Source organism: Giraffa tippelskirchi, chromosome 1 (genome assembly GCF_054371585.1).
Source record: "Giraffa tippelskirchi isolate mGirTip1 chromosome 1, T2T-mGirTip1v1.2.pri, whole genome shotgun sequence".
NCBI classification, from domain to species: Eukaryota; Metazoa; Chordata; class Mammalia; order Artiodactyla; family Giraffidae; genus Giraffa; species Giraffa tippelskirchi.
This window is the reverse complement of record NC_137275.1, coordinates 1,561,521-1,585,272: the sequence shown is the minus strand read 5'-3', so window position 1 is coordinate 1,585,272 and position 23,752 is coordinate 1,561,521. Positions and strand designations below refer to the sequence as shown.

The 23,752-nt window shown below is 59.8% G+C and overlaps 2 protein-coding genes across 15 annotated transcripts in view; one reads left to right on the top strand and one right to left on the bottom strand.

Moving 5' to 3' along the window:
- CFAP99 (cilia and flagella associated protein 99) overlaps positions 1 to 12,004 on the bottom strand; it is a 39,788-nt gene extending 27,784 nt beyond the window's left edge. For 5 of the 11 annotated variants that reach the window (XR_014079385.1, XM_081579469.1, XM_081579510.1 and 2 more), the window contains exons 1-3: positions 10,026 to 10,219; positions 4,868 to 5,003; positions 3,972 to 4,098 (exon numbers count right to left, since the gene is read on the bottom strand). Coding sequence is in view for 10 of the 11 variants with exons in the window: in XM_081579469.1 (XP_081435595.1) it covers positions 3,972 to 4,082 (111 nt within the window). In the remaining variant the exon portion in view is untranslated. Of the gene's footprint in view, positions 1 to 3,971; positions 4,099 to 4,867; positions 5,004 to 10,025; positions 10,220 to 11,459 lie in introns of those variants that run through there. The other 6 variants (XM_081579487.1, XM_081579459.1, XM_081579480.1 and 3 more) reach the window with 6 other exon arrangements.
- ZFYVE28 (zinc finger FYVE-type containing 28) overlaps positions 10,361 to 23,752 on the top strand; it is a 99,098-nt gene continuing 85,706 nt past the window's right edge. For 3 of the 4 annotated variants that reach the window (XR_014079343.1, XM_081579423.1, XM_081579412.1), the window contains exon 1: positions 10,364 to 10,824. Coding sequence is in view for 3 of the 4 variants with exons in the window: in XM_081579423.1 (XP_081435549.1) it covers positions 10,786 to 10,824 (39 nt within the window). In the remaining variant the exon portion in view is untranslated. Of the gene's footprint in view, positions 10,825 to 23,752 lie in introns of all 4 variants that reach the window. The other variant, XM_081579390.1, reaches the window with a different exon arrangement.

The following is a 23,752-nucleotide window of genomic DNA, read 5'->3' as shown; positions in this document are numbered from 1 at the left end:
CGTGGGGGGCCGCGGGCACAGCGCGAGGGCAGGTGGGCACAGGGCGGGGCTCCTCCCCTAGCAGCACAACAGGGAAGGGAGGGGCAGCCTCGCTCAGGTCGGCTCCGGGCTCAGGAGCCAGGACCCTGCCTCCTTTTCCCTCTCAGGCTCCCCTGACCCCCTGGCTGTGCCCACACAGAGGGCAGGAGCCCCAGCCAGGCGCCAGCACCCCCACCCCCACCCCCAACTCCCTGCCTTTGTCAGGGGAAGCCCGGAGCGGCAGCGGTGAATCAGCAGGCTCGAGGGATGCCCTGAGTCAGCGCTGCCCCTGCCGAGGCCTCCCGGCTCAGACCGCAGAACTCCACTCTGCGTCCGCTCACACGTCTGGGTTTGGGGCCGTGAGCGTGTATAATACGTCAGAGCCTAGAGCCCGCAGCCGTCATCGACACAGGCAGGAGGCAGGGCTGCGCTGGGCCAGGGGTCCCAGCAGGCGAGGAGCCAGGCAGTGCAGGACCCTCTGGCCCACCAGGCCCTCACCCCGAGGAGGTCAGCACAGGACCCTCTGGCCCGCGTGCCAGGCCCTCACCCCGGGAAGGTCAGCACAGGACCCTCTGGCCCGCGTGCCAGGCCTTACCCCAGGAAGGTCAGCACAGGACCCTCTGGCCCGTGTGCCAGGCCCTCACCCCGGGAAGGTCGAGCCGGTGGGTGGCGGGGAGGAGACTGAGGTCCACACAGGTGACGTGAAGGACGCTGAACCCCAGACTGGTCCCCCTGGCTGGACCAGCGGAGCAGGCAGGGCAAGGTCCGGACCCTTCTGAGGAGCCCTCGGTACTGGAGTCAGACGCCCCTAACTCTGGGCCAGCCTCGGTCACTGAGGCCAGAGGGATGGACCACCCCCCGCAAGGGGCCTCTGAGTTCCGGGTACTGTCTTGGGCCTTGGTCAAGTTCAGGGCTCCTGCGTCTGGGCACCCGGGCGGGCAGGGGGACTGGAGGCCCCACAGTCCCCCTGCCGGCCTGGGGCCCCAGACGCCCACAAGCCTGCCGCTGGCTCATCACATCCGGCAGCGCCTCTGACAGTGGGTGCTCGGGTTCATGGGCCCCGCTTGTTGGCCGGAGCCCTAGGGCCGGCGCAAAGCTGCAGCGGGCTCCGTGGCCAGGAGGGGATCGTGACGCAAAGGCAGAAGTCGGTTAGAAGAGGAGGTGAAGGACACCAAGACTGCCAGACGCACGCACAAGCCCTGCCCCCCTCCTTCCTGCCAGACAGGAGACAGCTGTCTCGCTGGGGAAGGCAATGCACCTGGCTACAACTTCTCCCGCCCGGCCCCTCGCCGATGTGGCTCGAGGCTCCAGTTGATGAGATCTGACAGGAAATTGCTAGGTGGCCTCCAAAAAATTCCTCCTTTGGGGGCCACTCAGGCCTCAGGGCTCTCTGCTGTGCCCCACCTTTGTCCTGCAGGCCTGCGTCCGTCTCTGGATGTTCCTATGCCCAGCCTGGCCAGCCTGGCACCTGAGCTGTGGTGCTGCGTGACCCGGAGGAGTGATGCCCACTGGACTCCAGGAAACTGCCCCGTCAGCCCCCCAGTAGGATGCCCTAATGAAAGGTCACTTGCTCCAATGAGAGGTTAACCCGCTGGTGGGGGCGGAAGGGCCCAGGGCACAAGGGGGTGGGTGGGCCGCACCCCCTGGCTCCTGCTCCTCCCGAGGGCTGGGCCTGCCTGCCTCGTTGCTGGTGCAGCCCCACCCGGTCCTTTATCCCGCTCTGGGCCCCCCAGCCCTGTCCCCAGGGACACTTCCCCCCACCCCGTAGGCTGGCATCTGGAGAGGCTGCTCCCCACGCCTCAGCCCCGCCTTGGGCCTGGTGGTGCTGCTGGAGAACTTTCTCTCGATGCCAGATGGCTCCCTTTCAGATCTGAGACCAAATCTTCTCCCACTGACATATGTTCTCTGTGCAGCAATGCCATCGGGATTGTGGGCTGGGGGCTGCTCCGTGTTTGTGTGTCTGTGTGTGTGTGTGTGTGTGTGTGTGAGGGGAAGGATCCCCAGGCTTCCGTCTGTGGAGGGAGAGTCCCCACACCGTGCCCCACTCCGCTAACGACCTTTCCCTGTCTTGACATGATGAATATCTGCAAAGAACGGGTCTCCAAATAAGGTCACACTCACAGGGCTTCCCTGGTGGCTCAGACAGTAACGAATCTGCCTGCAGTGAGGGAGACCTGAGTTCAATCCCTGGGTCGGGAAGATCCCCTGGAGAAGGACATGGCAACCCACTCCAGTATTCTTGCCTGGAGAATCCCATGGATGGAGGAGACTGGTGGGCTACAGTCCGTGGGGTCGCAAGGAGTCGGACACGACTGAGCGACTTCACTTTCACTTTTCACAGGGAACCAGCGGTCAGGACGTCAACACATCTTTGGGGGGACCCAGCTGAACCCACAGCCCTGCCCTCTGCAGACTTTCTGCCTGTGGGTTTTCCTGTGCTGCGTCACTCTCTGCCAGCTGGCGGTCTGGAGCCCTGGTTGAACCAGAGCGGTGTCCTGACCCAGCTGTAAACAAAGGCATGCTCTCCAAACTGGGTCAGATTCCAGCGCCCCCCTGCACTCGGGCCCAGGAATGGCTTTCTGAAAGGGTGTGAGAGGACCAGTGACCTGGAGAGGAAGCCACCTCTCAGTCCAGCGTGAGCACCTGCACCCTTGGAAGACTTCGGGGGCTGCTGGGCTGGGGTGCAGCGGGCGTGGTGCCTCCCTCGCGGTGGACCTGCACATGTACTGTCATCTCGCCATAGCCCACTGGCTGACAACTAGGACTCATTTCCTATTAATAAGCCATTATGAAGGTGTTAGTCACCCGTGGACTGTAGCCCACCAGGCTCCTCTGTCTGGCTTCGAGGCCAGCTTCGACCAGCAAGGAGAGAGACCGCGGATGGGCCTGACCTTGGCTGTTTTCATCTTTTCCTCCAAACGCTTCGGGTTCCGGGGGAGAGTTTGAGGGAGAGGAGGGGAGCAGAGGTGTGGGGGAGTGGGGCACACCCCACGCCCCAGTCCTTGCCGACGGCCGGGCTCCAGTTGGCAGAGACACCCTTTTCTGAACCACCTCGGGAAGCAGCGGTCCTGAGGTTTCCCTTGTGAGACAGGCTTCAGGGTCCAGGCCCCCTCCAGCCTCCGTGGGCTCCGACAGGGCCCTCCCCACCCCAGGTTTTCCAGCAGCGGTGCCACACGGGGCTGATGAAGGCAGAGGGGAAGGTGGGTCTGTGGGCAGCCCCGGAGCACGGCGGAGGCCACCCTGCTGCAGGTGTGTGAGGGCGGAGCAGCTCACGACCCTTGTTAAGCGAAAGCCAGGGAGGGCTGCAGCTGGCATTTAAAAGCGGGCGGGGGTGGGGGGTGCAGCAGGCTGAGTGTCCCCCCAGAGCTCTTCTTTGGGATGACATGGCCTCCTCTGATGCCCCGTCCACGGGGCCTGCACCCCGAAGTCTTGAAGGTGGCACCTGCTTCATCACCTGGCCCTGTTTCTGGGCACCTGCCCTTGATGGACAGACTGATGGACGCCGGGTCAGGTCACAGGGCAGCCCCTGAGGTGCTAGAGGGACCAGACCCTGGTCTGGAGAGACTCCAGCCCAGGGTCTCTCCGCACGTGCGTCAAGCGGGGGCCACGGGACAGGGACCTCCAGGGCTTGGGGACGAGAGCCCAGGAGCTCTTTCTGGTGTGGCCCCGCTGCTCGGCACACAGCCCCGCCCTGGGCGGGAAGATGCTCCCCCGGTGGGGTGGGCTGGGGAGATGCCTGCGAGGCTGGCGCTCGTCCACCTTCAGGGAGGATGGCCGACCCTGCACACTCCCGGGTCACGGGCCATGCTCCTGGCTCGCGGCAGCAGTCTTTGGTCCGCTGGGAGTCTCACCTCGGGCCTCTCCGCGCGAAGAACGGGATGAGACCGAAAAGCTCCCGGCGGGGCTCATGGCCATGGCCCCCCCTCCAGCTTCGAGCCCCACACGGACCCTACCTGCAGGGAGGTGGCCGCGGCCTCCAGGAACTGCTCGGGACTGTCCTTCTCAGGCTGAAATTGGTCCAGATGCTTCCTCACCGTTTCAATGCACTTCCCATAGTAGGCCATCTTCCTGGGTGGGACCCTAAGAGCAAACCCAACAGGTCATGCCCTCCATGCGCCCTGGGCCAGCAGGTGGTGAAGAGCCCTCACCGAGCCCACAGGAGGTCCACCAGGGAGCCTCGCGTGGCGAGGAGTGCTGGAGGAAAGTGGGGACCCCGGCGGGCGTAAGCCCAGGCGCACCTCCTGGACAGTGTCCCTGCAGGCCTCAGGGAGCCCGCCCCCGGCTCCGGCTCGGCCACAGCCCCCGTAGCCCTCTCTGACCACGGAGGGAGGGTCCCAGGATGACCCCTGAGGGAGGCCAGGCCAGCGGGGAGGCACCAGAGTCAACCTGAGTGTCCCTCAGCCCAGGTGGGCTGTGGTGCCAGGTGACTCAGCAGTCCTGCTCGGAGGGGGGGGGGGGGGCACCTCGTCATAGAAGTCTGGGGCAACAGGAATCCTCGGGTCTCCACATTCGATACCCCGATTTTAAAGGTGAGCTAACCAGCACCCTGGTTGGTGCTGAGATGTGGGGGACAGGGAGGCCCAGCGTGTTGCTGTCCACAGGGTTGCAAAGAGTCGGACGTGACTGGGCTATTGAACAACAATGACAACCAGCACCCAGGTAAGACGCCAGGCCTGAACATTCCAGAAACACACCAGCTCCAGGAGACTGGCTCGCTCAGAGCCCTTCTCTGGCAGACCCTGGAGAAGCTGCTTGGGGGTGCGATGGGCCCCCAGGAACCGGTTCTAATAGGTGACACCCACATTGTCCTCAGAGCAGGGTGGCCAACCCCCAGGAGCTCCCATCTCACCCCGCTTTGTTCCACGCTGACTGAGCAGCTTCTGGATCACCACGCAGCTGGCTTCCCGGGCACCAGCTATCAGCAAGGCCGCTTGTCCCTCCACTAAGCTGGACCGGCTCCCGAGAGCAGCCCGCAGCCCGAGGTCCTGCAGGTTGGAGACCGAGCGGAGAAACACTCGGGTTCACCAGTGAAAGGCCAGCCCCAGCCAATCACAGCCCAGTGGGTGAGACCCCCCCCCATCCCCTTAAAGAGAGCAAAGGCCAAATGCCATCAGACGCCGCCGTAGAGAGCCCAAACACGGAAGCAGACACCCGCCGAAAAGGACGTTCGAGAACCACAGGGAAAACCCAGAAACAAACAAGTGCACCAGCTCGGAGACAGGGAGAGAGACAGCATTCACGGAGCATCTGACAGAGGAGGGAGTTCTTGGAAATTAAAGTGTGACGGCAGAGTGGGAGACATAAATAGGAGAGGCGAAGACAGTGCAGAAGAGAGAGCAGAAGAACGTGACGATGTCGAAAGTGGGAGAAAAAACCACCAAGAAATAGAGAACCATCCAAGAGACCCGCCATGCCTTCCAACCGACAGGGGTTTCAGGAAGACAGGAGAGACTCATACAAGAGAATGTCCCAGCATTGACAGACGAGGGCCCTGGAACCAGGTGGTGAAGGGAGGGACAGGGCCGGGTGAGGGCAGCCCCAGGCCCCCCGACAGTAACTCTGGGCACCAGGCCCCAGGGAACCCCTCTCCAGCCCGGAAGGATGATGGCTCCGGAGGCAGTGATGGGGCCTGCTGGTGCTGGCAGCTGACTCCCCTGGTACCCGGGGGTGATGGACAGGGAGGCCCTGCCCCCGGCCTGGTGAGTGCGCCCAGAAAGGGGCAGGCATGGGACTGGGAAGCTGAAGGTTTTTCCAGGAAGGTGACAGCAGGGGGCAGGCTGAGGGCCCCCTCCCTGAGCCGTTTTTCGGAAGCTTTGACGCCTTTGACCCTCACCGGGACAGGGAGGGCAGCGCTGAGCTGCCGGGGGTCCGCACACCTGGGCCGCTCGCCACCTCGCACGGAGGCCTGACTGGGCCCTTCGGCTCCTGGGGCCTGCTTTGGGGCCTGGCCCCCGCCATGCGTGGACACAGAAGCTGGCAGGGCCCCTCTCAAACGGGGCCGGAGGAAAGGCCTTGCGGGACCCGGAATTGCACTGGAACTGGCCTGCAGCCCTGGGGCTGGGGGAGGACCCGCCCCGAGACCATGTCTCAGGAGGGTCGGTGGATCCAGAGACAGGTCTACCCCACCCAGGGCCAGCCGCGTGAGCAAAGGCGAAGACCCACGAAGGCTCGGGGGGTGCCTGAGAGCTCCTGCCTCCACACCGGTCCTTGTAGCCAAGTGCTCCTGAGCTGCCAGCACCAGCAGGCCCCGTCACCGCCTCGGGGTTGGGGGGGCGGGAGGTCTGGGAGGGGCGGCCTCCAGTCCACGGAGTCTCCTTCCACTCCAGCCATCGCTAACACCCCAAGTTCTCAGCTTCTTAGGGGCCCGGCACAGCCTCCTCAGCATGCCCCCCTCCTTAGGCTGGGGTCACAGCCCCTGGACTCTTTTCCATCCTCGCTCCAGCCCTGCCCGCTTGGGCTTCTCACTGTCTCAGAAGCCCCCGTCACATGTCTCTCCAGAAACTCGAACTTTCTCCTCTCCCTGGTGAGCTCCTAGGCACCCCTCAGCACCCCATTCAAATATCCCCACCTGTGAAGCCTTTCTTCCTCCTCCAAAGTCGTCCCAACTTCCCTTAAGCTCCCATGAGCCCCTGGTGCAGGGTCTGCCTCGTCACCTCTGAGTCCCTTGTCACCTCTGAGTCCCTTGTTACCTGAGTCCCTTGGCCTCCCCCCAGAGCGGGCCCTCAGCACCAGCCACAGGATTGTCTGTGGAATGAATGAGCAACTGTAAACACGTATGCGAGGACTCAGCTAAACGGTTCCTGTGTTTCAATCTGCTGTTTCAATCACAACAAGAGTTATGATCCAGAGAGAGACCCACCCAAAGACCACGGTGCTTTTTAGGCCTCGGCCCCCTCGGGTTCTGCGCTTCACCAGAGCTCAGCTCTACTGTCCCATTTAACTGGACGGTAACAGATGCCTCGGCGGCCTTCACGAGGCAGGTTACCGTGGAAGAGAGCCACCTGGGCTTGGGGAGGGGCGCCAGCCTCTTCATCCCCCTCGGAGGGTTTCCTGCCTGTGGGACCCGCTGAGGCCCAGGCTGGAGTCTGAAGTCCTCGACCACCCACTCCACCCGATCCTGGAACTGCACGAAAGAGGCACCACGTCAACACGGTGGGGAGATGACGGCCGATTCCAGGGCTCACAGGAAGTCCTGAACCCAGGCAGAGAGTCTATTTGTGAAAGCAGCATCAAGGATCAGTTTTTCTCCTTCCCCCGCAGTGCGGCCACACTGGGGTGCTGCCCTGGGACACGCTCAGCCTGGAGGGACTGGGTGGAAAGGGATTCCGGCTGTGCCTGATGTGGGCCTGAGAGAGCACGTGCGCGCATGTGTATGTGTGTATGTGTGTATGTGTGTGTGTGTGTGTATGGATGTGTGTGTATATGTGTGTTTGTGTGCATGTGTATGTATGTATGGTGTGTCGGTGTATGTGTGTGTGTATGTATTTGTATATGTGTGTATATATGTATGTGTGTATGTGTGTATGTATATGTATATATGCGTGTGTGGGTATGTATGTGTATGTATGTGTGTATGTCTATGTGTGTATGTATTTGTATATGTGTATGTGTGTATATATGTATATGTGTGTGTATGTGTATGTATATGTATGTGTGCATGTCTGGTATATATGTGTGCATGTCTGTGTATATATGCATGTGTATGTGTGTATGTGTGTGCGTGTCTATGTATGTGTATATGTGTATGTGTGAGTGTATGTATGTGTATATGTGTATATGTATGTATGCGCACATGTGTATGTGTGCATGCACGTGTGTGTGTGTATGTGTATACGTATGTATGTATATATGAATGTACGTGTATGTGCACGTGCATGTGTATGCGTGTATGTATATGTGTGTGGGTGTATGTGTATGTGTGTATGTGTGTGGGGGTGTGTATGTGTACATGCATGTATGTGTATGTGTGTGTATGCGTGTATGTATATGTGTGTGGGTGTATGTGTATGTGTGTATGTGTGCGGTGTGTGTGTACATGCATCTATGTGTGTATATGCGTGTATGTGTATGTGTATACGTATGTATGTATATATGAACGTGCGTGTATGTGCACGTGCGTGCGTATGTGTGTTTGTATATGTATGTGTATGTGTGTGGGTGTATGTGCATGTGTGTATGCATATGTATATGTATATGTGTGAGTGTGAGTGTGTGTGTGTAGCGGCACCTGGGCAGGAGGTCTTTCCTCCCCTCCCCTCCTCTACTGTCCTGGAGCTGGAGCATTCTGACAACGGGATGACCTGAGGGGCCCTTTGATGGTGATGCAAGTCAAAGAGGAGCAAGAGAGCCATCCAAGGCCTCCCTGTCCAGAGAGACCTGGATGCAAGGGACTGGAAGCAGTGAAGGGAGGGGCAGGGTGGAGAATACAGAGAGGAGGCCCCCCTTCAATTCTGGCTCATTGTCGGGCCTTGAGGGCTCCTGGGGTGGGGAATGGGCACCCCACACCTGCCACAGAGGGCTGCCTGTAAGGGTGGACATTGGAAGAGGCACTTGAATTCTGCATTCCAACTGAAATTAGCCTAGAATCTTATCAAAATAGTCACAACTTTGGGTAGGAAATAGGTATTGAAGTTCATCCAACTCCGATGCGTGCTTTTAGCACCTCAGCTTTATTTTAATGGTGTAAAACCACACATGTGGGTAAGTGGGATTTAAGTCCCAAGCTTATTGTTTTTTTTTAATATTGATTTTAACTCCAGTAATCAGGCCGTGATTGTCACATATTTAAGGAAACTTTAAAGGTGGGCTGGACCAAGTCTTTTCTTATCAAATCCTTTATAGACAGAAATGAGATTACATGAGGAGATTTGTATTCCATCAGACATACACTAGCTCAACACTCTCAGTCACCAGAGAGGCTTAATTTACATAGATCCCAAATGTGTGCTAATTGAAATATATTCTTTTCCTGCCTTTAAACTCTGATTAAAGCCAGTCTCCTAAGGATTTCTGCTAAGTCATGCTCAGATGGCTTTGTTTAAAGTACAGACCCATGTGGCAGGTTTTGTTGGTTGCTTTTCAATCTCCTCTCTTCCTTCCTCCCTGAGTACAAAACTCTGATTTTTAGTTGGGTCCATTGCTGCCTAACCGAAAGAGGACATTTCTTAGCCTTCCTGGCATCTCGGTATGGCAAGAAGTGGAAGCGTCTTGGAGACTTCCAGAAAGTCTGCTTGTAAGAGATGGGCATACACTTCCTCTCTTTTCCATCTTGCTGCCTGGACTCAGGAGGTGATGGCAGGAACTTAGGAAGCAATTCTGGACAATTAGGAAACATGCTAAGATGGCAGAAGAGCAAGTTAGAGGAACTCAGATCTCCCTGATGATTTTTGAGGGTGTCATATCTTCCATGATTTCCTCCCCATGGGCCTATTTTTTGGAAACATTAATAACCTTGTCTGGGTCACTATGACGTTTTGCATAAAGCTGAACCTAATCCTAACTATTGGGCTTCCTTGGTGGCTCATGGTAAAGAATCCACCTGCCAATGCAGGAGACTCGGGTTCGATCCCCAGGGAAGATCACCTGGAGGAGGAAATGACAACCCACTCCAGTATTCTTGCCTGGATAATCCCAAAGATGGAGGAGCTTGGCGGGCTACAGTCCATGGCGTCACAAAGAGTCAGACATGCCTGAGCGACTAAGCACAGCACTAGCACTTAACATTCTCAGATTTTTTTGATTGTTTTTATGGATCCAAATTAGGGCACGTTTGGGGAAAATAGTGAATACGGGAGAATATCTTCTTAAACAGCATGTCTTGTTGAGATAATTTTTTAAAAAAAGCACTGTTAACTTCAATCAAGGAATTGGGAAGAAGAGGAGGTTAGCGAAAGCAAGACGGGAAGCTAGAAAGAACTAGCCTGCAGATCTAGGGAAGTGCAGGTGGGAGGTGCTGGTGCTGAGTGGACGCGCTTTGCCCCACTTTGATGCTGCCCTACTCCGCGTACCTGTTAGGCCCCGCCGGTGCTCCGGAACCTCCCTTTTTCGCCACCGACTGCCGCACAGCAGTTGCCAGGGTCGGCGGGCGCGAGGGGACTCGAGAACAGCAGTGGGTCCCGCCCTCTGCACTTCTGCTCCGCCTGGACCTCTGCAACCCCTTGGGCAGGAGCGGTGCTGCGATGCAGTTGGACCGTCGTCACCTAGCAACCGCTGCACGCTCCGAGGCCGTGGGCGGGAAGACTACAACCCCCAGAATACACAGCGCCCGCGGCGCGGCAGAGGTCGCCCCGGGCGAGGCCCCACCCCCGCCTCCCCGCAATGCCCGTCGGGACTTGTAGTTCTCGGCGCCGCAGGGCGCGCCGGGTCGCCGACCGGGGAGCGCGCCTCGGGCGGGGCGCGGCGCGGCGCGCGGATTGGGCAGCCTCCGCGCCTCGCGGCGGGGCCGGGGGCTCGCGGCGCATCGGCGCATGTGTGGCGCGGGCGGCGGTGGCCGGTGGAGGCGCGGGGTGTCAGTGAGCGGGGAGACGCCGGCGCCCCAGTGCCCGGTCCGTCCGCGCGTCCGCGCCGCGCGCCGCTCTCCGAGCATCTTCCGGCCGTGCACCTGCCCCGCGCACCTGCCGCCCGCCCGCCCGGCGCCCCCCGGGTCCGCGCGGGACCCCGGCCTGGCCCGGCCCCGCGTCCGCCCCGCGCCGCATCAGGGGCCAGGCGCAGCGCTGCGGAGGTGAGGGCCGCCGGAGCCGGGCCGGGCCGGGCCGGGCCGGCGCGGCGATGATGAACAGGTTCCGAAAGTGGCTGTACAAACCCAAGGTGAGCGCTGCCGGGCAGACCCCTCTTCCCGGTCGGGACCGGCCTCTCCGCGGTGCCGCCGACACCCCTCCGGCTACTCGGCGACTTGCAAACACGGTCGCCCTCCCCCCGCCCCGACTTGCGCGGGTCCCCCCTACCCCGCCTGGTGCAAACCCCTCATGCTCTTACCCTCGAACCCGGGTGCATTCGCTGCCGCGCTGCCAGAACCGGCCCCTCGCACTTCCCAGTCAGGTCCTGCGTATGGCCGGCTCGCATCTCATGGTGGCCGGCCCGCAGCCCGAACAGACAACCCCCCTCCCACTTCTTCTGGGTTCCGGAAAGACCTTCGCTACAGCGACGATGACTCCTGCGTTCCTCTTCTGCGCCCCCTCCCCGTTATCCTGGACCCGGAATGTACCTCCCACCCGCCCCCCCTGCAATCGGAAACAGACCCTCCCTGCGTTTCCCCCAGGTTCTAGACCGGGCCCCAATATCTGTCTCTTTGCCGGGTCCCGGAAGGACCCCTCCTTGCCTGTGTCCTGAGCGGGCCTCCATCCCACTTCCCGAACCAGGACTGGCCCGCGCCTGGCCCACTTGGCGTGCGAATCCTTGTCCCGTGCCCACCCGCGTGCTCTGAACCCAGGGGATGCTCCTGCCTGCCGGCGGAGGGTGAGCGCGCCCGGGGCCGCAGGCTCAGAGGGGCCGGCCGCGAGCTCTTCCCGGCGCGGCGCCCCTCCCTGGTCATGGGTCGGGGTCTGGGCAGCGTGCCCCGCGCCGCCCTCGGCCGCTGCGCCAGTCGCACTGCGGGCGCTGCATCCCTCGCCGCTCGCCCAGGGCTCGGGTCCGCTGCTCGTCGGGGTGAGGTGGTGCGCCCGAGCCGGGTGCGGGGTCCTGGGCGGACCCTAATGCTGGGGGACCGGCGCCGCGGTAGGGCCGGGGCCTGGGGTCTTGGCTGGGGGGTGGGGGTTCTTGGTCGGGGTGGGGCCAGTGGTCACCTCTAGGCGCCACGGATATCCACAGTGGGGCTGAACGACCCCAGGGACACCCTCACCCCAAGGCTGACTACTTTTCTGGATCTGGGTTTTCTGCCCTCCTCCCCCGCCGGGGGTGGTCTCTCAGGGTCGGGGCGGGGTGGGGCGGTCCTGAAATCTGTGGTCTCCTGGCGCTCGTTTGGGGTCAACCGCCGTCTGTTGGAGGATGGGCACCCGAGGTCGGGCCGCGAGTTCAGAGACCACAGGGGCTCGTGCGTCATCGCCCGCGGGGTCGCAGAGTTCTCCCACGTTGGGCTGAGGGCTGAGGGTGCCTGGGGCCGCCCTTGCGCGGCCTTGGCCTCGTCCGGGTTGGGGGGGATTCAGGTTCTCTCCTGCCCCAGAGGCTGCACCCCCGCCCCCACTCATCTTCCCACCTCCCCATCGGGTCGCAGCTGTGTTGCCCGCGTGCTGGGGGGACTGTGGAGCCTCCCAGCGCTGCCCGTGGGTTGGGGCCTCCCTGCCCTTGGCCGCCTCCGCCCAGCCCCCTTCTTACTGCAGTCCCCCTACCCCCACCCCCAGCAGCAGCTCTGATCCTCCCGGTTGGTGCTGAGTAGGTGGCCAGGGGAGGGGAGCCGCCTCTGAACACGATGTCTGTACAAGGAGTGGCTTTTTGTTTGTGCGACTTCTGTCCCCAGTTAAGGAAAAACCAAGTAGACTTTCAGAAGGTCACTTTGGGGTGGGCAGCAGAACCGTTTTTCTGTGGGCAGGGGTGAAAAGAGACGACGTATCATAGTAACATTCTGCTCTCTCTGAAAACACATTTGTCAAGGATCCTTTTTCCAGGCGGGGCTGTGGAAGAGGCCTTGTTTCCAGGGTTGCTGTTGTCGTTCCACCCCATGGACTGCAGCTTGCCAGGTTTCCCTGTCCTTCACTATCTCTCAGAGTTTCCAGGATTGCCAGACTGTAACATATTGTTGGAAGGGACAGAAAAGCAATGTGGACGCTCTGTTTCATCTGCAGCTGAATAATTCCAGTGGCCCTCCCTGTTTCAGTTTAGGGAAAGGTCTTTAGAAGAGGGAAATGATTCTGCCCTTGAGATTGTGCCCCAGAATTGAGAGTCGAGTCCCTAGTTTTCCCTCTTTGCAGGCAGCTCTGCCCTTCCAAAGCCAGCCCCGGGGCTGAGCAGGGCCAGGTGGAGAGCCCGTGAGTCAGCCTGTGCCCGAGGAGAAGCGGGGGGATATGTCTCATCTGGTCCCGCTCCTTCCCTTAATGTGGTCTCTTGGTCTGTTGTCTGACCTCTGGACTCAAGACATATCTCTGCCTGAGATCTTTGTGTTTGCCCTGAGGCCAATCAGCCTGAGAGGGGCAGTCCCCTGTTGGACTTATGTCTTTGGGGTTAAATATCTTAATTATTTGAAGGATTGGAGGAGGTTAGGTCACCCCAGTAGCTTTTCATTTTTCAAACCAAAGCTCCTATTTTGGCCTTAGATTGTGAACTGACGTTCACGCTTTCCCTCCCTTTGGCGCAAGTGACCAGGAGTCGGTTCTGGGAGGTTTCTGGGCCTTGAAGAGTTGAAGTGTTAAATGCTAGGTGTGGGGAGGTGTGTCTGAGAGAGGTTCCTGCCTGTCGTGAGGGTTTTTTTCCACCGTTGTATTTGGTAGATATGCAATTCAAACTGAATTCTTGATTTAATCCCTGCTTTGGTTTAAAACTGAACACTGAGCTTCTTGTTCATCACGGTGCAATGGAAAACATTCTGAAACCAAAAATACTCGTTCTTGTAGTTCTGAAAAGCATTTGGAAATGCTATATTCTTATATGACGCTTACAATTTTGATGTCTGAATCATGAATAGCTACCTAAGTTGAATGACAAACCAGACCAACCTGATGTATACAATAGTTATTTTCAGGCTCTCATACTTCCTTTTATTTTCTTTAAGGCAGTCTTTTAAGCACTATTGTGGTTTTTCTCCATGGAAAGTGTTTAGGATTTCTAGGTGTCTTTGCTTTTCCTTAGGGGAAAACTTTCCAAGAAAGAGTTAACTCTAAGAAGGTGAAATACCTTGGAATAACGGGTCTTCATTTTCATCAGAAGTCTCAATACTTGTGTTTCATGCTGGGTTAGAACTTTCTTCCTGATCCCCAGTGACTGGGCTAAGGGGAGAGGTCCAGGCGCGGGGTGAGGGGGCTTGACCAGACCCCTCCTGGTCTCCTTGCACGCATTGTTTTCCATCCTGGGGAAGAACGGATCGGCGGGTAGGTGGTGTTGCCAGATGGACGGGGATTCCCATGCTCGGCCGTGCGCGCGCGAAGAGCTCTCTTGTCTGCGTCCCCAATCCACGTCTAGGGGGTGGGGTCATTAACTTTCCTTGTCCCCCCCCTTCTTTGTGGGGAAGCAGTCCTTGTAAATACAGAGCTTTCCCGAGTGAGTTTATCTGGAAACTTCCTGTGAATATTCTGGGTTTGGTTCAGGGATGAACTGGCCTTTTCTAAGAGAAGCTGAGAAACCTGCTGAGGATGTGCGCTTTGGGAAAGAAGCCCTTTGCGGAGTTGCGCTCTGCCTGCTGCGGGGCTGGGGGGAGGTGTGTGTAAAGCTTCCCACTGTGGCTGCTGACCCAGCCCGGTCTCGGTGGGCAGCTGGGCGTCTAGAGCCCCGCCAGGGGCCCCTCCCTGTTTCCAGAGTCTGGGCCCCCCTGGCTGTGGGTGGTGGGCGTGGCCCTGCCTGGTGGGGCTGTCATTCTGCCTCTTGACCCCCAGGTGGAGGGGGCCATGCAGGTATCAAACCAGCCGGCCCCAGGGCTAGGACAGGCCTGGGCTGGCATCTGCACGGCCCCCGTCATCCACCGACATGAGCAGCCACTTGTCCTTGCGGGGCTCCCCTCATGGTGGCCGAGGGTGAGGGGACCCCCACTGGCAGCAAAGCCTCAGGTTCAGGAGCGTGATGGGAGGGGTCGCAGTGGAGGCGAGTGAGGTGGTGGTCTTCCCGTGACCTGAACCCCGCTGCCCTGGGCTCTGCACAGGAGCGTGACCGTGACCGTGACTGTGACCACGGCCCGACACCCCAGCAGCGCCACTGCGTGCCCCGCTCGGAGCGCAGCGAGGACACAGACAGGCACGCACGTGGCCCCAGGGCTTGGGACGTCAGTGCTGACTTCCAGCAGGGCTGCTAACTGGTTCTTTTCCAGCCGATAAATTCTGAGCGCCCAGCTGCGGCTGCGGCCGTCCTTGGAGCAGCAGGTCTGTCTCCCGGGAGGTGGGGGTGGGGGGGAGCTGCTGGAAAGACAGGCGGTCTGCCCCGGCCAGCGGGTGCCAGGCCGGGAACGGGGCTCCCAAGTCCCGGAAGGATGCTGGGCGGTGCTGAGTCAGAGCGCTGGCCAGGCGCACCTGTCTCTTGTCCCTGAGTTCAGAAGGCGCTGGGCCCTGCCCCCACCCCCAGCCGCCCACCTGCCCCGCCCTGGAGAACCATCCTTCTGATGCAGGCCAGCCCAGGCACATGGCAGGGCCTGGGAGTCCGCTTGCCAAGGAGGCTTGTAGCACCCACATCAGGTCTGGTGGGGGACCCAGTGGGCAGCTGTCGTCTCACTCCTCAGGCTCCGCTGCCCTTCGTCCGTGGCTGGGGGCCGTGGGGGGGATGTGGGGGTCGCACACACCCAGCCGTGTGCTGCTGGCATTGGCGGGGAGGGGAGAGGCTGAACTGCAGACGGGCAGTGAGCATCAATGTCTGTGCCTGCTCTGTGCCAGCTCTGAGGTCATCACTCAGGGCTCTGTGCTTTACCATTAGTGCAGCGGCCTGTTTACGGGAAGCATATGATACGGTTTCTGTTAAATGAGCGAGTCACAGGCAGGGAGCCTGAAGCTTCGGCTAATTGCTGTCTGGCCTTGGCGTCCAGCGGGCGGTGGTGGGGTGTGGGCGGGGGTGTGGGTGTGGGGGCCTGGGCCTTGGTGTACTGTCGCCCATGAATGGGAAGTGTGTTGGGTGATTCCATCCGCCCCTCTGCTGGAAGGTGGGTGACGTCAGCAGGGCCTCTCGCTCAGACTGCCCGGAATCCCCGGAACACCAGGCAGGCTTGTCCTCCGCACGTGGAGGTGCCCATGCATGACTGGGCGGTCATCTGCCGGTTTCGAAGGCAGAGTCTTGTTGGGGTTGATAACCTCGGGTAGCCTCGGCCCTGAAAGGTGTGCCGTGTGGCCACAGAGGTGGGCACAGGTGAGCTGGTTCCAGTCCAAAGACAAGTAAATGTCTGCAGTGTTGTGGATGTCGGGATCGCTCCCGTGTTTATCGCCCTCAGTCTTTGCTGCCCGCCTTGGCTCATGCGTCTCCACGACGTTGAAGCCACAGATGGGGTGGCAGCCCTGCCTGCGGTGGGGGTGATGAGGCCGGACAGGTGGAGTTTGAGGGGCCGTCTCTGCCTGAGGCTCACGGTGATGGCTCAGGAAGCGACCTCTGTCATTGTTGGTGGGGCTTGCAGGTGGGGTCGGAGGTGCAGGACAGACAGAACTGTGCGTGGAGGACTCTATAGGGCCCCAGAGGCCGCGTGGCTGCCAGTTACTGCTGCCGGGTCGTGCGACAGGCGCGCCCCTCCTCTTGGTGCTCAGCTTCGGGGAGGAGACCCTGACTTGCTCTCCGGCGTCCCGGGGTCTGGTTACCTTCACCCTCCCTGGTGGCGGAGACGCTGCCTGCCATTTGGATGGGAGCCCGGGAGCTTAATTGCAGCCAGTGTGGGCCTCTGTGGGGTCCACCGTATCAGGCCCGACCCCAGACCTCTTGAGCTGTCATCCCGTGGATGTGGCCTGAGTCCCTGTTTCCTTGGCTGGAGGCTCAGGACCCAGTAGAGGACCCCAGAGCCATGGGAAAGGGAAGGAGTCGGCCACCAGGGCTGGGCGTGAATGATGGCTTGGGGTAGGTCTCTGTTGCTGAAGGCACCGAGTCTTTGGGGGCGCTGGTTAACAATTCGATTATCCTAATGCAGCCTTTCTTACATGCGAGGTGAACTTGCTGGAGCCATCATGGGGGCTAGGATTGAACCTCGGCCTGTCTGACCCCAGGCCTGGAGCCCATACGCGCCCCATCCTGAGCTGTGCCTTTCCTGCAGGAATGAGCTGTTAACTGTCATCGGTTTTTGCATGAGTCCCATTTGGTGAAACAATTACTTTTGTACTTTTTACAGTTGGATTGCAAAGAAACTTGGATATTGATGGGCAATTCAAGTGTTTGAAGGAGGAAAACAAAAATGAATGGATTTTTTTTTCACCAATCTGAATAGATTAAGCAAAAGTAGAATAGAGCATTTCATGTTATGGTAATTTATGTAGAGTAGTTGGTTAAGATGAATGGAATGTTTTTTCCCTTCTTACAGTAAGGATTTTGAACCTCTTCCATTTCTCATTGTCTTGTTCTGGGTGGAGACAGGGAGATGTTGTGGACCCTTCACAGGGGGCCCCCTTCACGGCTCAGGGGGTCTTTTGAGCTCTGCATGTTGTTGTTGTTCAATCACCAAGTCGTGTCATGTCCAAATCTTTGCAACCCCGTGGACTGCAGCACGCCAGGCCTCCCTGCCCATCACCATCTCCCAGAGCTTGCTCAAACTCATGTTCATTGAGTCGGTGATGCCATCCAGCCATCTCATCCTCTGTCGTCCCCTTCTCCTCCTGCCTTCAGTCTTTCCCAGCATCAGAGTCTTTTCCAATGAGTTGGCTCTTCGAATCAGGTGATGGAAGTATTGGAGCTTCAGCTTCAGCATCAGTCCTTCCAATGAATATTCAGGGTTGATTTCCTGTAGGACTGGCTGGTTTGATTGAGCTCTGCTTGGGGGCTCTGTAAGTCTCTGCTGTGTTGGGGTTTATTCCAGCCAACACTTTCCCCTTGACAAACCACCCCCAACCATGGAGGTATACTGGCTGGGTTCCTGGGGAAAATGGGTTAGTATGCCCACTGTGGGGGTGATGTATTTAGAACAGTCATTTTTTTTCTTGCCTTTTCAATTTTTGAGTATGTTTTCAGTTGCTTTTAGGGATACTGTAGTTAATAAAAAAAAGTCTAAGAGCAGAATCTACTCCTAGATATCGATACATTTAAGGATTGTACACCCGTGTTCACTGTAACATGAACAGCCAGAAGGTGGAAACAGCCCAAATGTCCACCAACAGTGGACAGGTAAATAAACTGGGGTTTATGCGCACAATGGAATAGTACTCAGCCAGGAAAAGGAATGAGATGCCTAGTGCACTGTGGGCGATCCTTGAGACCCTGACGCCGAGTGTAAAGAAGCAGACACAAGAGGATGAATGATGAGTGATTGCGTTTATGTGAAACGCCCAGGAGAGGCAAGTGCACTGAGACAGGAGGTGGGTCGGTGGCTGCTGGGGTGGGGGTGGAATGAGGAATGATAGCCTGGAGGTATGGGGTTTCTTTGGAAGGCGGTGGGAAAGTTTTAAAACTGGAGCGTGGATGCACTAAATGCCCCTGGATCGCACAGTCTGAAATGTGCCTTGTAGTTGTATGAATTTCACTTTAATTGAAAAAAAGGAATTTTTGGAGAGTTTTTTTTTTTTACGAATTGTACTGAGATAAGGAAAAGGTGTTTTGCAGCTGAACAGAAAGATGCTCCGGCCCACATGCTAGGGTCATTGCTGCTCAGAGTCACCTGGGTACCCAGCAGAATAAAACAGACTGTCCCAGGAGGGTCTCCTGTTGCCCCTCTGAGGTGGAATTCACCATAAGAAGTCACGGAACTCCTGGGAAAGTGGTTGCCCCTGAGCAAGGATCAGAAGCAGCAAAGACGTGGAATGTTATTCAGCCATAAAAAGGAACACATTTGAGTCAGTTCCAGTGAGAACTGACTAGATGAACCTAGAGCCTATTATACAGGGCAAAGTAAGTCAGAAAGAGAAAGACAAATATCGTGTATTAGCGCATATGCATGGACTCTAGAAAGACGGTACTGAAGAACCTATTTGCAGGGCGGCCATGGAGAGGCAGACATAGAGAACAGACCTGTGGACACAGCGAGGGAAGGAGAGGGCGGGACGAATTAGAGAGGAGCGTTGAAACATACACGTTAGCGTGTGTAAGAGAAGGAGCCAATGGGAGGACGCTGTGTGACAGCAGGGAGCTCAGCCGGTGCTCTGCGACAGCCTAGAGGCACAACCTAGAGGTGAGGGAGGGAGGTTCAGGAGGGAGGAGACGTGTGTACAGACAGCCGATGCGCGTTGTATGGCAGAAAGCAGCACAGCACTGTAAAGCTATTATCCTCCAGTTAAGGCTAAATTAAGACAAAGCAGCAGCAAGGCTCACAGAACCACCGCGTAAACAGTCCAGGATGTGGGAGTGGGAAAACCACAAGGCAGCACCGAGCCTTTTTTATTTATTTAAAACAATGAAAAAAAAAAATTTTTTTTGGCTGCGCGATCTTAGTCCCGCAACCAGGAATTGAACCTTCGCCCCCTGCAGCAGAAGCAGAGAGTCTTAACCAGTGAATCACCAGGGAACTTCCCTGAGCCTCTTTAAACCAGAGCCAGAGGAAGCTTCCAGAATGAGAAAAGGCAGTCTTTGGGTTAAAAAGCAAAGCTGAGGCCCACCCCAAGGAATGGGTCAAAGGGTGGAGGGGGTTGGTGGCCTGGCGGGTGGTTGAGGAGGTCACCCAGCAGGTGGCCCGGGAAGCGGACAGCACCCCTAGAGGTTTGGGGACGCAGAAGGCAGGATGAGGGGGTTCCAGGTGCATCTGATGGGGCTTCCGGGACAAGAGGCCAGAGAAAGGGAGGCTCTTGTCTGCCCGTGTTGTTGGCGTTCGGGTTCCGTGCCGCCCGCGTCCTAAACAGCGTGAGTGGTCCTGAGTAGACGGTGCTGAGTGCCGCCTGAGTGAGCTGCTGACTCACGGTGCTGAGTACACGGCACGTGGGGTGCGCCCGTGCAGCACTGCATGGGGGACTCCTCCGGAGGACAGCAAGCGGGGCTGGGCCCCAGGCCTGGAGACGGTGGGGAGCGGTGGTTTGGGGAGCTGGGGGGGCAGGTGGAGTCCCCGCAGAGCAGGGCTGCCCTCCGCAGAGGAGAGTCGGATGAACGCAGTTTTGCCCGAAGACAAAAAGGTGTTAGCCCCCCATCCTTGCTGAAGAGACATGTTCTCCAAAAGCAAAATCAAAGTCAGCAGGAGGGAGTGGGAGGCGAGAAGCAGTCAGATGCACCAGCGTGGGGGCAGGTGGGGAGCCCGGCTCTGGGGAGCGGTCCTGAGAACCTGCCGGGACGGACGAGCCTGGACTGACCCGGCCGGCCGGTGCAGGTCGAGGCCGCCGTGCTGGCCGCCTTCAGGCCGTGAGCTGAGTGTGTGAGTGAGCTCGGATGAGCCCTCCTTAGTCACAGACGGGGGAGCTCCAGACCCGGAGAGGGAAGAAAGAACAGACGATGGAGCCCATCCAGCCGCAGCAGGAGAGGGAGGGAGAAGGGGAATAAAAAGCAAGCAATGAAGCTGCAGAAATCGCGGCAAATTATTCCTCGGAGTTCTGAGATCTGCGGACGGAGCAGGTGCCTCAAGGAGGCCTGACGGAGGGTCCGGGCGTGGGGGCGCTTCTACCCCGGCTGAGAGCAGGGCCAGGGCCAAGCAGCCTTCACAGAAGTGGGGAAGGGGGGCCTGAGAAGTCGGCTCCAGGGGGTTTGCCTGCTGGCGGGGTGTTGGGAGGCCTTAGGGAAGGGATGAGTGGGGAGCGGGGTTGGGCGCAGAGGATGCTGGGCCTTGGCGGGCTGGCCCTTCCGGGCAGCTGCTCCACTGCCCTGGACAGGTGGCAGGTGCCCGGGAGGGGCCTCCTTGGTGGAAGCCACCCTGAGCGCTGAGGGCGGGCCCCTCGCTCCTGGAGGTGCGTCCGGGCGAGAGACGAGGCAGCCCCGTCCTCACCTCCATGCGTCACCTCTTCCTCTTGAAGAAGAGCCACGTCTGCCAGGTGGACCGGCCGGCTGCGTGTACCCAGAAGGCAGCTCAGGGTCCTTTTCTCCCTGCGTCTGAGCTCATGCTCAGGCAGCTGTGAGTGGCAGAGAAGCGGTCACACCTGGCCCTGGGGCTGCCGCCCCAGACGGGACCCTTGAACACGGGGGATGGCTTAGCCCAGGACCTCCCACCCCGTCGGCTGAGCCCGCCCCCCCGGCCCCCACCGTCAGGAGTCTGGGGACTGTTAGGGGTCTGTCCCCCACTCCCCACCCTGGTGGTGGCTCTGCTTTGTGGGTGGGGAGTGGAGACGGGCCCAGGACGCGGGCTCAGGCCCCTGGGGCCCCCTTGGGTCTCCTCACCCGGGGGGGGACAGACGCGCTTGCTGTGGGTCGTTGTTGTCAGGCTCGGTGCTCTGGCTGAAGAGGAGCCCTTGGGAGCCCTCAGGGGTGCTTGCCTGCCTCCCAGGCCCCTCGGGCTGGGCTCCTGGGGACCTGGCCGGGTGGGGCCAGCAGAGAGGACCCTGCTGGGATGCCTGCTGCTTGCGTCTCTGGTCAGGGGACACGAGGTGCCAGGCAGTGCACTTACGGTGGCCTGTTCCCGTCCATCAGCCAGGCCAGAGCCTGGGGCATCGCCTCCCTGACAGGGCACCTGTGCCCGGCTGGCCGAGCAGGTTGGGGCTCCCTGGGACCGTGAGGATGCCGACCAGCTGTTCCCAGCCGGGGACACCTGGAAGGGATGGTGAGGGGCAGCCACGTGGCCGAGGCCTCGCTGGCACCCCCACCCCACCTCTGCAGCCCTGTCACAGCCGAGCCCAGGGCCCCTGGCAGCCTGTCGCTGGGTGTGTGGGAACCAGGGGCCCCCCTCAAGGGACAGGGATGGGACCACATGGCTCCGCACCCCGTGGTCTCATAGCGGCACTCCCTGGCTGCCCCTCCTTATTACCCTGTGGGCCCTAGGGCCACCCTCCTGCCCTCTGCCCAAGCCAAGCATGGGGCCTGGCCCACCTGCCCCCTTTGCCCCCTCGCCCTGCTGTGGGCTGCTGGACGTGGTTGGCGTGCAGCCTCTCTAAGGGGCGCTGGGGGGGTCTGGTCAGTCCACACAAGAGTGCTCCAGATTATTCTCGAGTCCAGGACTGTTGGGTGCACCCCCTGCCTCCCCGAGGACACCCCCAAGAAAGGAAGGCAAGTGGCGGTGTCGTGTGAGACACGTCCCCCGTCTTCCCCGTGCAGGACAGCCTGGGAGGTGCCAGGGACACGTGGCTCCCGCCCCAGAGACCCCGCCCAGAACTGAAGGCCCGGGGGCTCCCTCAGGGCTTTCCCGGCGATGTGCTTAAACCCGGCTTGGTGATGGAGCCTGTTGTCGCTTTTTGTTTTTGGTCATACGTCTTGTTTTTCTAAAACAACGTGGTGACATTCCCATCACACACGGTGAGCAGTTCAGTGCAGTTGCCAGCCCCCCTGGTCTCCAGAACGTTCCCCGGGACCCCGGACGCAGGCTCCCCCCCACCCCAGCCCCTGGTCACCTCCAGCTGCTCTCTGTCTTGTGGATTTGCCTGCTGCGGACGTTGGTGTGAGGAGACCCACGACCTGCGGCCTTGCGTGTGACTTGCTTCACATGCATTCACCCGCATCGTGGCCCCTGTGAGAATCCCCTCCGTGAGGACGAGTCACGCCCCATCGTGTGGGTGGCCCGCCGCTGTTGGTCCGTTCGTCCCTCCGTGGACGCCGCTGTCGGTTCGTTCGTCCCTCCGTGGACCTCGGACCGTCTCCACCGATTGCCCCTCGTGAGGCGGCCACGAACCTCCGCCGGCGTGTTTCCGTGTGGACGCGTGTTTTTGTCCTCCTGGGCAGGTCCCAGGAGCGGAGTCGCTGGGTCAGGCGGCACCTCTGCGTCTGCCTCTGTGAGGAGCTCCCGGGCTCTCTGCCCCATGTGGTTCTTGACCGGTGGAGGCGGGGGCAGGGCCTCGGTGAGCCCCAGGGCATCCAGACTGGGGACACACAGTGCCAGGCCTGGAGAGTGGGGCGTCCCCGTGGCATCCCCCACCTCCCTGTGCCCATCACCCAGGGCAGACTCCTTGAGAGTGCGGGACTGGCGTCCTCCGAGGGGCTGTAGCCTGTCCCCCCACGCCCAGAGGCCCACCGGGAGCCGTGCCCATGTGGTGGGAATCCTCCTTGGAATTGCACAGTGTGTGCCAACGCTCCTTGGCGTGCCTGGGCCTTTCTCATGTGCCACCTGCACACCCCACTCCGGGCAGTTAGCGGGGCCCCCTGGGTGGGGGGGTCATGTGCGTGGTGGGGGTCCCGGGAGCTGGTTGCAGCTGAGCTAAGAGTGGGGCTGCCCCTGAGCTGTTGTTACCTCTGGTGCTTCTGGGACACAAAACAGCGTGGGCCCTGGTGAGGGGCAGAGACTGCAAGGAGATCCAGCCAGTCCATCCTAAAGGAGATCAGTCCTGAATAGTCATTGGAAGAACTGATGCTGAAGCTGAAACTCTAGTACTTTGGCCACCTGATGCGAAGAACTGACTCATTGGAAAAGACCCTGATGCTGGGAAAGATTGGGGGCAGGAGGAGAAGGGGACGACAGAGGATGAGATGGATGGTTGGCATCACCGACTCGATGGACATGAGTTTGAGTAAACTCCGGGGTTGGTGATGGACAGGGAGGCCTGGCGTGCTGCAGTCCGTGGGGTCACAAAGCTGGACAGGACTGAGTGAACTGAGGGGCGGAGTCCTCGCTCCGCGTCTGGGTCCGGCCAGAGCGGGCTCCCTCTCAGCAGAAGCTGGGGCCTTGCCGCGGGCGCCTGGAGGGGCGGAGGGCAGTGGGTGCTGGGGATCGGGGGCGGTGGGGGGCGCCGGGGCGGGGTGGGGGCAGGCACTCAGCACCCTCAGCAGAGAGGGTGTATGGGGCGTGGTGAGGAGCCAGACGCGGTTCCCTGTCCTCGGAGGGATGGGACCGGGCTGTGGGCACGCCGGGCGGGGCAGCGCGGTGTGGGCAGGGCAGGCAGGGGGTCCTGAAGGCTGCAGAGGATGCCTGAGCTGGAACGCGGGCCGTGGCCAGAGG